Source organism: Synchiropus splendidus, chromosome 16 (assembly GCF_027744825.2).
Source record: "Synchiropus splendidus isolate RoL2022-P1 chromosome 16, RoL_Sspl_1.0, whole genome shotgun sequence".
Lineage (NCBI taxonomy): Eukaryota > Metazoa > Chordata > Actinopteri > Syngnathiformes > Callionymidae > Synchiropus > Synchiropus splendidus.
In genome coordinates, this window is record NC_071349.1 from 7279063 (window position 1) to 7293045 (window position 13983).

The following is a 13983-nucleotide window of genomic DNA, read 5'->3' on the forward strand; positions in this document are numbered from 1 at the left end:
TGCTAGGATACACAGCATCAGACCTGTGAGCATGCGTGCACGCGAGTCACCAGAGTTTGATGTCAGCCAGCTCCAGGTCCCCCATGATCTCCAGCTGGTCGATGCTGCTCAGGTCCTGGACTCGGTGTCGGAAGTCGAAGAGGTGCGAGCCGTTGACGGCCAGCTTGAACCGATGCGGCTGACAGAGGACCAGGAGCTGTGGGGGTAGGAGAGACCACCGTGATGGAGACGCCCACCTCAGCAATGTTTGCCCTTTACCTCAAAGTATCCGCCAGGAGAGAAGGGGAAGAAGGGCAGCTCCCGCTCCTCCTGACCCCACGACCCCGACAGGTAGGAGTTCCTGATGAACACGGCCGACTTCATGCGAGGGTTCAGGTGCAGCGCCACGTTCCCCGTCCTGCTGTTGCACAGGTTCACCGTGAAACTGAAACGACAGTTTGTTTGCTCCGGTCACAAGACACAGCAACAAATTCGAAACATGTTTGAAGCTTATATGAAGTGCTCCGCCTGAAGATATGAACAAAATAAAAGCCCCACATGTCCATGACAGACATTTCTCTGTGAACTGGGAAACATTTGCAATTCATTTTGGTTTAATAACACAGAATATTTCATGATGTTGCAGGATATGAAGTCAAGTTCTGGGTGACTCAATAGTTGTGCGGTGCTTTTTAAAAAACACTACAGAACACATCATTCAGAGGGCAAACAGTCCTAACACACATCAGCAGCTCATGACAAAAGCTGCTGAGAGGCTGTGGAAAGTGAAAGTGACTGACCTGTGCGGGTACGTGCTGATTCGACCTTTGATGGCAATGTTCTGACCAGGGCTCAGGCCGGCGAGGATGCTGCCTTTGTACGGGACGTCCTGCAAGACAACACCCAGGGATTACAACTTAGCACGTTCACGTTATGTTTATTTATTATGTATATTTAATATTCAACCCCTACTTTTTAACATCTAGCTTTTTAATCCACCAGTTCCAAAGTCAAAAGTTTTAGTCATATTTATGGCCCATATGCGCAGCGTTTCGTGATTTTTGAATTTTACATTTTTCATCAATGTTTTGCTGGTTTTCCCTCCTCCACATTTTCCGTTTCCTCACCCACGTTTGGCTCAACTCTTCTCCCTCCATGATGAGAGGATCACCCGACCCCTCTGTGCTATGTTCACAACCATGATCCATGTCTTGTTCCAGACCTTAATATAATGTGTATTACAGTAACTTTCACCACATTTATCTATCAATGCGCTCATCTTCACTGCGAGCTGGTATCATTCAGGTTAAACACTCACCAGGTCACCTGACTCTGTGAAAATAGCCTGCAAAGAAGAGGAAAGAGGAGTCAACACAGCTGCGTGTTGCGAGTGGGACAAGTTAAAGATCAACTGACCGAGTTTGGGATGAAGCCAATGGCGTGGATTTTGACTTTCCCAGAAATGGAGAAAGTGTTGATCTTGTGGAGCGGGATTCGGTGCTGATACTCCAGCAGGTGAGCGCCGTTCACCGCGACCTGCGGGCGAAGACAGGTGAAGCAGGACGCTCACTGGAAGGGCTCCTCCTGCTGACCTTGAAGGCATCTTTGTGCACCAGGATGACGGTCTCGAAGGGCGCGCCAGCTTTGTAAGGCAGCTGGTGCAGCTCCTGGTCCTCGCTCCAGATCTCCTGCAGAAGCGAGCGGCACACCACAGCCGGCGAGTCGTGGAAGCGAGGGCTGATGCGCAGGGCCACGTCTGAGGACGGCTTTGTGCTGCAGCCGCACGACAAGTCCATCTGAAACCTGGAGAGATCCTTCTTAATGCTTCACTCTAGTTTAACATGACCCTGCAGTTTTGATGTATTTTTGTTGACAGCTCATGTCTGCCATAAGCTCTTAGAGGGATTTGCTTTTAAAGTTTTATATCAACACATTCAGAATAAAAGCACCACATGGCCAGTACCACAGAAATGTGAGTGTTTTGGGTGCTTTTGTTACCAGTCTGTGTGTTGTTGTTGTATTTTATTTTGAAAGTCTTTACCGGAAACTACTTGCTGTTTGACAAAGATGAAAGAAAGTTTGTTTCCAGTCATCCATTTTTTGTTGTGATATTTTTTACTCTGCAAAGACGAATTGCTGTTGATGATTCAAGTCTGCCATTGATGTGAAGGAGACCAAAGTGTTCTACAGTGGCAATAAACATCTGTGAAGACGCTGACGACTCTATTCATTCAATCGACGGCATAACACTAACAACTATGTTATTGAACTTAAAAATTATAACCTCCTGTGTTTATTCAACACAAGGAGGAAAAACAAACTAAAAACATATTATTTTTCTGTGTTCATCTTTGTCACTTAGGGAACTAAAGGAGGGTCGTAATTCTGAAAAATTAGGAAATATATAAGTAAAAATAAGCAAAATGAAGGCATATATTCAATTTTATTTCAGTTAATATTCTCTTATTGTTTTTGAATTACAGTACTCAATTCACAGCCACAGATTATTTGATGGACATATTCTTCTAGATTAACAAATGAGAATAATTTAAATGAATACATCCATTAAAATTAAATCATTGTCCCTGGAGTTTTATTCAAGTAACAGTTAAATAGTTTTTTTCCAGCAGTCAGAAATGATGCAACTTCAAAACATGGTACCAAATATCTTTTTTTTTTTTTTTTTTTGATAGGGCCTGTATTTTACTTCCCAAAAAAACTATTGGGCAATTACACTGAACATTACTTTACTTCACAACATGTTATGTGATGTTATTCAATTCTTTTTAGCACTGAACTAGTCGAGAATCTGTATCGAACAAAATAAAACAACGTGTTAAGATTAAAACTGTGGTAGTAATGAAGTTACAACGGTGAATATAAACAGAAAGATAAATGTCTACATTTTAACTCTTGTTTCTAGTGAAGCTTTTTTTGCTTTTGAATCCTTGGTGCGGCATGAATTATGACCGATGCTAAAGCATCAAGGCGAATGGGGCAGTCGTGTATAGTTCGCCTCGGCAGGCTGTGCATGCAGGAGGTGGCTTGCTTCACCTGTCAGCATCCTCGGGTACCGTGCCCTGGATGATGACCATCTCCCCCGGGTGCAGGCCTCCAGGTATGGGCCCCGTGTACGGCACCGCCTGAGGAGGAGAGGCGGGTGAGTGGAAGGACGCGCCGCCTTCAACACACAGCTGCTACATGCTCAGCAACACGGACATGTTTACAAACACAACACACAGGAAAACAGCCAGAATGAGTCTCCTACCGGGAACAGGACGCTGTGTTTGGTGTTCGCCACAGACATTGAGCCTCCAGCGTCCGACTGAGAGGTGTTTTAAAGAGATGCAGTCCCCGGGTTTTTATGTACAAGTCCCAACTGCACGGTTAGCATAGCAGGTTAGCACCAAGTGTTCCCCCGCTCCAGCGCAGCTCCTCACACCGCTTGGCCACACTGACACCGTGTGGCCATTTGTGGGAATGAACAGCCATGAATTTGACTATAATAGTAGCAAAAGCAGAAGTAATAAGTGCATAAAAACCTCAGAATCCAACATAAACAGCCTACATAACAAAACTGAATCGTGACGTCACAGGCATTGTGTGCACGTTGAACGCACCGTTTGCTGGACTCGCGGGTTCGAATCCTGGCGGAGTCTTAAAAAAGCAAAACGTTTTAAACTACTGTTTTTGGAGCTGGTAGTGCATAGAATTGACTGATACGGTCCCAAACTGTTTTACTTTTTCTACTTTACTTACCTCGCCCCTCCTTTTTCTCCCCCCCGGTGAACCTCCCGAGCCTCCTGACAGCTGTTCGCGATGCGGCTCCCCGTCCGACATGACCCAGGCTCGGCTGACAGCTCGGCGCCTCACACCCCCGGGTCACACCGGGTCACACCCGGATCGCACCTGACGGGACACAGTCGCGGTATTCCGGCTGTCAGCGGAAGCTAAAGCTAAGGCTAGCAGCCACAGTGAACTGAAGTGAGCGGAAGGTCCCCGGAACAGGTGGGTGTTCTCCTCCAGAGAAGGAGCCGGGTTGAATGAATGGTTTAACCGTCCACATAACTTTCTGCACCACAGGACGCTTCGCCACCTTCAGAGTTTGCGCCCGGAGTTTGTACTCGCTAAAGCTAGGTTAGCACTTAGCTGTCCGAACCTCAGTGCTGTAGTTTAAAGCGGCTTCAAAAGAGCTATCGAATGTTACGCGGCTTCATTATGATCCACGAGTGATTGTTTAGTTATTGTTATTATTCGGAGATACTTCTGAATTCAAAGATCATAATGCCGACTAAAGGTAGAGAAGTTTTTGATCTTTCATTGTTGTTCTGTTTGGACAAAGTACGTGACAGTTATGAGTGTGATATAATGAATGAATATTTATTTCAAATCTCAAACAGTAATGATTGAAGAAGCAGAAATGACAGACACCAGTGTCGCAATCCTGAAGACCTTTGCGCTGCTCTGTAATTCTGAATTCAAACGTCATAACGGCGACTTCTTTATGAAGGCAGACCAACGTGCGACAACTCAACTGTTTTTGAGGTTTGATTGTAATTCTGTTTGGACCACGTGCATGAGAGTCATGAACATTTATTTCAAATCACAAGTGGCGATGGCTGCACCACAGAAGGAGCAGAATGACGCAATCCTGACTGGACTGTCTTCATCTAACTGTCTGTCTTGTGACCTGCTGGAACCAGGATGGCCTCCACTCCTCCAAACAACTTCTCCTGGGTGGATGACGGGAAGGTGGCGGGGCTGGCTCTCCCGAGGATGACCTCGGAGTACCAGTATCTGCTGGACCGTGGCATCAAACATCTGGTGTGCCTGTGCGAGAGGAAGCCCCCCTACTACGACACCTGCCCGCAGCTGCAACTGCATCACATCAAAATAACCGACTTCACTCCTCCTTCCCCCGATCAGATCGACCGCTTCCTGGCCATCGTGGATGAGGCCAATGCCAAGGGCGAGGTGAGAGCAGTGTGAGCTGTTGTGACTTCCTCGGGGGCTTGAGCCTTGCTACCTCTGCAGGGCGTGGCGGTTCACTGCATGCACGGCCATGGAAGGACAGGCACCATGTTGGCCTGCTACCTGGTGAAGACCAGGAAGCTGTCAGGGATCGACGCCATCAACGAGATCCGGAGACTGCGCAGCGGCTCCATCGAGACCCGCGATCAAGAGAAGGCAGTGGTCCAGTTCTATCAACGCACCAAGTAGTCCCAACCACCATCAGTTACAGTACAACAGGTACTGGTGTTTTCTAGCTATCTGTCTAGAGAACTAGGTGAGCAACATAGATGTTTACACTCAGCTAATACGTAGAAGATAAAAAGCAAAGGGATCTGGAGACACGTTTGACATTCATTTCAAAATTCTTCCTTCAGAATAAATCCTTTCTGCTGATCCAAACCTCCGGGACGCTTCAACAGACATCCTGGACCAGTTGTCTCTGCCGGCAGGAACGTTTCTTCAAGCACTGGTAGCCAGAGAAAAGAGGCGCTGGCGCTCCTTGAACGGGAGCCTCTCCGGAGCCGATGCCTTGTGGCTTCCGTCCGGTGGAGTCCTGGAGGAAAACAGAAGGAGCTGTAGCTGACCAACGTGGAACCTACTCAGTGCTGTCGTGCACCAGAACCTACATGCTGTCCAGACCGGGTGCGTCCAGTTTCTGAGCTGAAAGATCAAATAATAAAAAGTCTAAATGCTGCGACCCGGACTGTTTTGTTGGTGAGTGACCAGATGATGCTCACCTGTTTCTTTTCCCTGGACCCGGGAGTGAGAAGAGGCCGACTCAGCCTTGACTTCCTGACAGTTCTGGTTCTGCAGGTTTAGAACGATGACAAGAGAGTTCAGTCTTAAGTGTTCACAGAAGTGGGGGGCGACCTTTGGAAGTCTGACCTGCATGGCTTGTTTCTCCAGCTGCTGAATCATGGCCCTCATGTCCACATCTTCATCCTCCTCCTCCTCCTCCTCACCCTCCCTCTGCTGTATCTCCTTCACCCTCTTCTGGAACTGCCACTCCAAGTTGAGCTTGCGAAGTCGCTCGGTCTCCTCAGCTGAGCGCTTGTCTTTAGCCTGGAGCGTCTCCACCTCCTTCTGCAGCAGCTCCACCGCCTGAAGCCTCTGCTGCTTCAGCAGCTGCTCCTGGGCCTCCCTCCTCCACGGATCACACACCTCTTTACGCTTCACAGGATCTGGCCTCGGTGGGGTCGTCGGCTCTTGGAAGGAGACGTGTTTGGTCGGGGGGATGCTCACCTGTGGTTTAGCTTGGCCTCTGAGTGGAGGTGGAGGCAGCAACTTGGTGGAGGAGTCCTTCAGGCTGGGCTTCACGGATGTCTGCCTGAAGGTGGTGAGGGCTGGGTTGGGCTGGAGGATCTCAGCCCGGGTCACCGGGATGTCGATGCGAATGGGCTGGATGGAGGGAGTGGGTGTGTGCTGCTGTGAGAAGGGGGCTCTCCAGACCCCGGCTCGGGTGCTGGCCTGGCCCTTGGAGGGAGAGGAGCCGGCCGACAGAAGGTCATGGGTGGAAGCGCTGGAGCGCATTGGGAGGTGAGAAAAGCTGCCTGTGGACGGGCGTCTTCTGTGCTCCTGCCTTGTACTCTGGTCTTTGTCCAGCAGTGGGCGCCCCATATCCACGCACAGGTTCTCCTGGGACAGAGCCTGGCGCTGCACACACCCAGTTCATATTTCCTCTCAGTGAATCATATCTGCCCTCTGAAGTGATCCCAGAAAGATTATTATCATTGTTATTAACGTGCTGCGTCATTTAGCTCTTTGAATCTGCTGAATTACTGTCTTATAAATACATGTTAAACTGAGATTTTTATCATCTTGAGTTGGTTTATGTAGACACCTGACGACCTCCACCCCCTTCGTTTTTCTAGATAATAATTCACCCTCTGGTCGTCTATCATATTTACCATGAACGTCGTCTTCTTGTTGCTGCTCACTTCTTCCAAGCAAACCTGAAACGCCCGCAGTGACCTCCTGTGCTCAGAGGTGTGCTTGTCCTGAGTCTTGAGGGTCGGCAGAGTGAAGAATTCTCGTGGCGCCGTCTGAGAAGGCAGCACAGTTGGTGGTGTGGGTTTAAACTAAAGCTCTTTTAATGTCTTGAAAATTGTTGTATAAGATTCAATTTTAGAACTATTTCAAGTCCATTCAGAGTAGTGGAAACCCTGGCCATTGTGTAGTGAAAAACATCCCTGAACAAAAGCAAACAGATGCTTTTGTTTGCTTTTGTTCAAGGATTCCTCCATGTTTATTGTTGTTGTTATCATCCTAGCTGCCACGTGTCTTGTGCATCAGTGTGATCAGTGGACCAGGAACTCCTGCACTTACAAAGGTTCCCTGCTGTCTGGAGAGCAAACTGTTCAATTTAATTAAATTAAAAAAAAATCTTGAGTCTCAGGTCAAAGCCACCAGCAGAAGATGGTTCAGCGAGGGTCACTGAGCTGAATGAAGTTTCACACCTCACATGAAGCAAGTTAATAACACCCAACACTACAGACAGGTCTGGAAGGAAGAGGCCCAACAAAAGCCTGATGACCTCTTGAACTGGACTAGCATTTACTCTGAGGGAGGCTCTCTGTGTCGTGCTGTGCGTGTTCCTGAGATCAGGCCTACATTGGTGCACAGGTTGACAGTGGAGACAGCAGCAGTCCTCCTCAGACAGGGGTCAGTTGCGGGGTCCTCGTCCTCCGTGGGTGAACCTGCAGGAAGCATCAGTTACCCCGGAGCAGTGGAAGCTACAACAGTGATTTCAAAAGGGACGCACTGAGCATGTTGGGGTTGGAGCGGTAGAACTGCCGGTCTCTCAGCATCAGCTGCTGTCTGGGTGTCTCGCTGCTTCTCTGGAGGTGGCTGGATGCTTTGTGGAGAGAAGGACGGAAGCATCCAGAGTCTGGTAGAGAGGAGAGTCAGATGACACTCATACCTGCAGTCCTTGCTGGGTTGGATTCTCTCAGTAGATCCACCAGACCGTAAAAACTGGCTCCAGATTTAGCGACTCGCAGAGTCACCATGGAGCCACTCTGCATCAAGATGGCCGCAGCTCTAGTAGAAGACAAATATTCACTGGTTAGAGTCCACTCCTCATGGGACTGGGTTTGGACTTCCCTCCCACGAGAAGCTGATGAGGCTACCTCTCCTGGCTCACATCCACCAGGCTCTGACCATCCACGCTGATCAGCTGATCTCCAGCTGCCAACCCTCCATTCTGCAAAGACACACACATTTGGGTCAGAATCACCACACCAGTGAAGCAGAGTCCAGTTGGGCGGCACCATCTCCGCTGGTCCTCCTCTCACGATGGATTTGATGTAGATGCCGAGCTTCTCGTGTCCAGCTGCCTGTGGACCAAAACCTCTGGTCATCTCTAAGCCTCTGCTTTATTCCTGTGACAGTGGGTGACCTTGGCCGCCACGATGCTCACTCCCATGCTGCTGTTGAGAGGCTTCCTGAGTGTGATGGTCACCACCTCCGGTTCTCTTGCTGGTGACTGTGAGCAACACAAAACACATGAACACCTGCTTGAATGGGGACGTCTGCAGACCTGAGTTTACCGATGGAGTCTCTGGAGAGCAGGAGGGGTCAGTGAAGAACACGGTCCAGTCTCCTACAGAGCCAGGTCGGGATGCGAGAGAGCAGAGACCTGAGGAAGATCAGGTTACTGCCACTCATCCTGGAGGCAATGGAGCTGATCATGGTACCTCTCTGACTGATGGGCCACAGGAACTCTCTCAGGCCGGCTGGGATCCCTCGGATGGTGTCACAGGAGTAGCCCCCCTCCGGCAGCAGGAAGGGCAGGTGAAGGTCGAGACTCTCCTCCAGCTGGACGGCCCGTCCTTCACTGCGGATCAGGTGATCAGCAGACGTCTCTGCGGCCGAAGCCACCAAGGCGATCACATCCTGCCACAGGAGGCATTTGGAGAGAGGCACGTGACTCGTGTGACCTCTCCACGTGTCACAAAAACATGACGTGGGGTTAGCCTCCTGCCTGGAGTTCTGGTTTCTCCCTCAGTTTGACTCATACCGACCACAGCAGGACACAAAAAACTGATCACTTGAGCAGGTGGTCATAATGTTGTGGCCCATCATGAGAGTCATGGCCACAGGAGTCCTTCACATCCATGTGAGATGACGGGCCAGAACACTCTCCTCACAGCTGCACCCTGTCGTCCTTCTCTGAGCTACACATGCCAACTCTAACAACTACTTTTTCATTTTAAATATCTGCTCTGGTGATCCATTTTTCAGTCCGCCTTTGTTTGTCAGCAGTGTGCAACTCTCAAACGTTCTCTCCCTGTCTCTGTATAAATATTGTGGATGACACACCGCCAATACAGGAGTCAGTGCTGCTCCACAGCCAGGTTGCTAAGGGTGACGGAGTAGTGGAGTCGGAGCAACGGTTGCCATGGCAACAGCTGCAGACAGCTTCTTTTTTATCACAGAAGTTGTAGTGTGACAGAGAACCTTACTTTAGTGAGCAGCAGTTGGAGCAACATCATGCTCTTAATTTTATTTAGTTGTAGAAGTATAATAGCAGTGCCTGCAGTACTACTGTACTTCTGTTAGCTGTAGTAGTAGTACTACTATCACTGATCACGCTGATGCACAAGACACGTGGCAGCTAGGATGATAACAACAACAACAAACATGGAGGAATCCCTGAACAAAAGCAAACAAAAGCATCTGTTTGCTTTTGTTCAGGGATGTTTTTCGCTACACAATGGCCAGGGTTTCCACTACTCTGATTCTTATAAAATGCAAAATAAACAATATTTTGTTGGTTAAATGTACGTATGGATCCGTCATTTGATTCAGTAATGTACCAAATTTATTCAAGCAGCAACGTTCACAGCTAAAGTTGAGGGTAGCTTTCACAAGTCTTGCAGTAGTAACAGCAGTATTTATACATCAGTGTAGCGGTAGTAGTATTAGGGGTAGTAAATGTGTATCAGCGGGTTTGAGTCATAGTTGTAATGCAGTCGAAGTAGAGAAGTACTAGTAATGACTGGAATATAAGTAGCTTCATTATTAGCAGTTGGCAAGAGAGGTGTTAGCATGATGAACTACGCTGTGCGGGAGAGCAGGGGGCTGCTGGTACTCACAGGGGGGATGAGAGGCTCGCGGCTGGCGTACGAGTATCCAGCCAGCAACGCGTGCAGCTGCAGGGAGTTGAGCCTGAAGCAGCTTCTCTGGGCGTCCTTCACGTCTTCCACGGAGTACTTGTTCATCGTCAGCAGCGTGGTTGCCTGGCAACCCCCAAATATTGTTAGAGCTGAGTTTGTGAGCGGCAGAAACATATCTTTGTGGTTGTGTGTATGAATGAGTGGCTTTTAGGTTTCATTTGGTTTTGAGACTTGACTAAGCAGAAACTGAAGTCAAAGATGAACTTGAGTGAAGGAAGAATCAAGGGGTCACGTGAGGCCACACTGTCCATGCTCTGTCCAATCTAGCTGGGTCAGGTACCGACCTGGACGATGAGTCCCAGGTGACAGTCTGCTGCCAGTTCCAGACCCTGCCTCTCGGCCCAGGCCTCGATGGCGGTCAGCCTCTGGCGCAAGGCTGCCCCCCAATAGTGCGAGCGCAGGCCCAGCGTCTCGACCTCTGACCTCATGAGGTGGTTGAAGAGCCAGGCGCTGATGAAGTGGAAGAGCTGGGAGAAGAGCTGGATGGTGAGGGCAGGGTTGACCCGGCAGCGGCGCAGCAGAGACATGCCGTTCATCAGGGTGTTCAGGACCAGCTCTGGAGCAGACCCATGATTTAGAAAACCACAGATCCAGTCAGGGCGAGGGGTGTTTCATTTCTGATCAGAGGTTTACCGATGCCAGCTGGCAGAGCACCATGCTGCTCAGGGTCCACCAGGAAGGTTGGGAGGTGCTTTCCAAGCTCATTCTGCAGACAGTGGATCAGCCCTCTGTGAAGAGAGGAGGCCAACATCAGCATCTTATTCGATGACTATGGAATCCAAGTGTTTATCATCCATCTCCTCGGCGAGTGTAAGTGGTGGTGCCTTGGCATCATCTTCCTTCTTCCGTCAGAGGAGCTCTCACCTGTAGGCTTTGTGCACAGAGCGTGACAGATCCAACTGACTCTGCTGAGTCCACCTGCTCAGGTGAGTGTCGTGCTTCAGGAAGTTGAGCAGCTCAGACGTGTTGGCCAACCAGAAGGCCAGAGCTCCTGCCATCGACTGCTGCCTCTGGAGACAGGAAGACTGAACATAGAACTGTCTCTTTTAAACATGACGTGCTCAGTGATAGTGCAGGAGTTCCTGGTCCACTGATCACACTGATGCACAAGACACGTGGCAGCTAGGATGATAACAACAACAACAAACATGGAGGAATCCCTGAACAAAAGCAAACAAAAGCATCTGTTTGCTTTTGTTCAGGGATGTTTTTACTACACAATGGCCAGGGTTTCCACTACTCTGAATGGACTTGAAATTCTTATGAAAAAGATGTCTTTAAAAACAATAGTTAAACAAATGAGGTCAACAGTGCCAGTAATATTAATATTGATGTTGATTTAACAGAGCTAATGCATGGTAAAACAATCCATTTTTCCTGCTGAGGTCAGCAGTATCCCCCCGGTGGCCTTGCCTGAATCACTCTCCCCATCATGGCAGCCATCTTGTCCACGAGTGACGTCACTCCGGGGCCGGCGGAGGCTCGGCTCAGAGCCTGGCGTCCGGCAGCGTAGAGGACGTAGGCAGGAGCCAGTTTGAAGTGGACCGTGGAGCTGTTGGTGTAGTTGATGACTGCAGACAGGAAGGCTTCCTCTGCTGCGGGACACACGTGACGCACGTCAGTAGATGGCGCTAGAGACACAGCAGCAACACATACTCACAGTTCTCACTGAACCCGATCTGGAGAGGCAGTTCAGGTTGGTCTGAGGAAACAGGGTTCTCCTGTGTGTCACCCCAACAGTGGTGAGATGCTCCAGTCCTCGCTGACTCTCCGTCCTGGTGACTCGTGACTCGTGACCTGCAAGAGCTCCAAATCAGAGCTGGACTCAAGAACCAGTGACATGCTCCGTCCTCAGGTGTGCTGAACATCACATTATGGGATTGATGTTGTGTTGATATTGTGTCTCTGTGTGACATTCTGACAAACAAACAAAGCACATGCGTGTCTGAGCTCTGTTTGTGTGTTCATCTGAATCATCTGTTTCCCTGTTGAGTTTCAGTATTTTTCATTTCATTAAGTTTTCAAAACAGCTCGTAGAAGAGACACTGAGAATCAATTACCAGCTTTCTTTCTCTTCTTCACTGCTTTTCTTCTTATCCTTCTTCTCTTTCTTTGACAGAGTCCTCTTGAAGTTCTGGAAGATGCTGACCTTCTCCTGACTCACCTGTAAGTAGGTGTGGAGGACATGAACTCGGTGAAGGTGAAGGTGAAGAAGAGACCACGCACCTTCTCAGTGTCCTGATCTTTCTTCATCACAAAGCGTCCTTCTCTGTTGTCCGAGTTCCAGTTCAGCTGCACCACCAGAGGCTTCTCCTCCAGCTCCAGCTTGCGCTCTGATGGCAGTGAGACAGGTCAGAGCGGGTTGCGGCTGCTGAGAGGGACCACGTGCACCACGCACCTGTGTTTTGGTGGAGCTCGAACAGGGAGTAGGACGCGCTCAGCATCTTCATGTCCGGCCGGAATTTCTCCGCCAGAGTCTGGATTACTTCCCGGGTGGACGACCTGCTGCTGAAGCGCACGCACTTGGTGGCCACGTTTCCTCCGCCGTCCTCCAAGTAGAAGCGCATCACGCCATGGAACACCAGGTCCTGGCCACACGATGGCATCACGATCAACAACTGACCACAGTTTGGCACGAGCCTCTCCAGTCCCAGTGTTCCCTCTGAGAACCTGATGTGAGCCCCTCTGCCTGCTGCAGTGAGGAGCGTCAGAGAGCCAACAAGAGCAACCTATGTCTAGGTCAGGACCCCAGGGTCAAAGAACTGGAGAAGTTTTAGGTCTTCAGCCCATCAAGTCATCTCCTCGGAGCAACTAAGAGGAGTTGCTGTGTTCTGGAGAGGAAGAATCACAGCAGTAGACCTACACTTACTCAGCACCTCTGTGCTGTGGGAGGAAATTAGAGTTTAGCAGAGGAAACCCAGACTCATACGGGAAGCCTGCGGCGAGCAGACGGACCTTCAGCCGACGAGTCGTCCGACTTGTTGTGATGACTTCAGTGTGAGAGTGTTGTGAGTCGGTGGGACTCACCTGGTCCGGGCAGCTGATCTCAAACAGGTCCAGTCTGTTGTGGTTCCACAGGCGGATGACTCGGGTCAGCTTCTCTCGCTCTGCTTCTTCAGGCATTCTCTCGTCTCTGACTCTCATCTCAATCCGAAGAGACTCACTGGCGCTGCGGTCCACAACCGTGTGAGATCTCAGCCTAGTGGCCAGCTCCCCTCCCTCTCTGACCCCCCACCCGCCACCCCCTCATTTAACAGGTCAGTGCATCTGTGTTATGTGTTCACTTTTCTCATCATCACTGGGAGTTCCACCGCCAGGCAATTGAAGCTGTGCATGCTCCAGACCCGCCACACAAGCTCCTTCTAAGTTTCTGTCTCCAGACAGACCCCTGGTCCTGGAGTTCTGAGGGTAAGGAGCCAGGGTCCAACTGGTTCCATGAACTCCCCATCACTTCCAACACGATGTGAGTTCACGGATCCTTCATTAAGCCTCGATGTATGTGGGACAGCTTTTGTTTGTGTTGCATTCTGGGAGAGAAAAGTACACAATAGAACAAAAGGAAAGGAGCCTCAGCTACATATAGACTGAAGTGAAGGACAATCAGCTATTGTTGTCTGGACATCAGCGGTGAGACCGTCAGCACCGGCAGAGGTGAGACCGTCCGGACCATCAGCTATTCACACTGTTTATCACAGCCAAAGGAATGAGCTTAAACTGAAGCTTCAGGTTTGTTTCTTTGTGTATGTGAAAATACTGTTTGAGAACGCAGCGTTTGGCTCCGAACATCTTGTCTCTTGTGTCTTCCAAGTGAGGT

General features: G+C 49.7%; 3 protein-coding genes across 3 annotated transcripts; 1 reads left to right on the forward strand and 2 right to left on the reverse strand.

Annotated features, from left to right (window-relative positions):
• Nucleotides 1-46: 46 nt before the first annotated feature.
• On the reverse strand, nucleotides 47-3286 carry LOC128747060 (galectin-8-like). The gene is made up of 8 exons (XM_053844608.1): nucleotides 3248-3286; nucleotides 3034-3122; nucleotides 1572-1752; nucleotides 1396-1515; nucleotides 1298-1324; nucleotides 780-868; nucleotides 259-424; nucleotides 47-196 (listed from the first exon to the last, which is right to left on the reverse strand). The coding sequence occupies exons 1-8, from the start codon at nucleotides 3284-3286 to the stop codon at nucleotides 47-49; spliced, it is 861 nt and encodes a 286-aa protein (XP_053700583.1).
• On the forward strand, nucleotides 2993-5229 carry dusp23b (dual specificity phosphatase 23b). The gene is made up of 3 exons (XM_053844765.1): nucleotides 2993-3987; nucleotides 4683-4953; nucleotides 5014-5229. Exons 2-3 carry the CDS (start codon nucleotides 4684-4686, stop codon nucleotides 5197-5199), a joined length of 456 nt encoding a protein of 151 aa, XP_053700740.1. The 5' UTR covers nucleotides 2993-3987; nucleotide 4683; the 3' UTR covers nucleotides 5200-5229.
• LOC128747139 (afadin) lies at nucleotides 3096-13312 on the reverse strand. The gene is made up of 24 exons (XM_053844767.1): nucleotides 13197-13312; nucleotides 12568-12757; nucleotides 12396-12502; nucleotides 12230-12333; nucleotides 11830-11966; nucleotides 11583-11764; nucleotides 11034-11179; nucleotides 10803-10897; nucleotides 10454-10725; nucleotides 10089-10232; nucleotides 8688-8886; nucleotides 8541-8629; nucleotides 8390-8476; nucleotides 8262-8327; nucleotides 8121-8194; nucleotides 7913-8031; nucleotides 7754-7846; nucleotides 7603-7688; nucleotides 6900-7034; nucleotides 5878-6645; nucleotides 5730-5799; nucleotides 5619-5652; nucleotides 3248-5545; nucleotides 3096-3160 (listed from the first exon to the last, which is right to left on the reverse strand). The coding sequence occupies exons 1-23, from the start codon at nucleotides 13290-13292 to the stop codon at nucleotides 5452-5454; spliced, it is 3387 nt and encodes a 1128-aa protein (XP_053700742.1). The 5' UTR covers nucleotides 13293-13312; the 3' UTR covers nucleotides 3096-3160; nucleotides 3248-5451.
• Between the last annotated feature and the right edge of the window lie 671 nt (nucleotides 13313-13983).

Coding starts and splice junctions, on each gene's coding strand:
- LOC128747060 (XM_053844608.1), bottom strand. CDS start 3,286: ATGTCTGTGGCGAACACCAAACACAGCGTCCTGTTCCCG. Junction 869..1,297: donor TCACAGAGTCAGGTGACCTG/GTGAGTGTTTAA, acceptor GTTGTCTTGCAG/GACGTCCCGTACAAAGGCAG. Junction 197..258: donor CTCCTGGCGGATACTTTGAG/GTAAAGGGCAAA, acceptor CTACCCCCACAG/CTCCTGGTCCTCTGTCAGCC.
- dusp23b (XM_053844765.1), top strand. CDS start 4,684: ATGGCCTCCACTCCTCCAAACAACTTCTCCTGGGTGGATGACGGGAAG. Junction 4,954..5,013: donor AGGCCAATGCCAAGGGCGAG/GTGAGAGCAGTG, acceptor CTACCTCTGCAG/GGCGTGGCGGTTCACTGCAT.
- LOC128747139 (XM_053844767.1), bottom strand. CDS start 13,292: ATGCCTGAAGAAGCAGAGCGAGAGAAGCTGACCCGAGTCATCCGCCTG. Junction 8,477..8,540: donor GCTCTCCAGAGACTCCATCG/GTAAACTCAGGT, acceptor TGTTGCTCACAG/TCACCAGCAAGAGAACCGGA. Junction 6,646..6,899: donor ACAAGAAGACGACGTTCATG/GTAAATATGATA, acceptor GGGTGTGTGCAG/CGCCAGGCTCTGTCCCAGGA.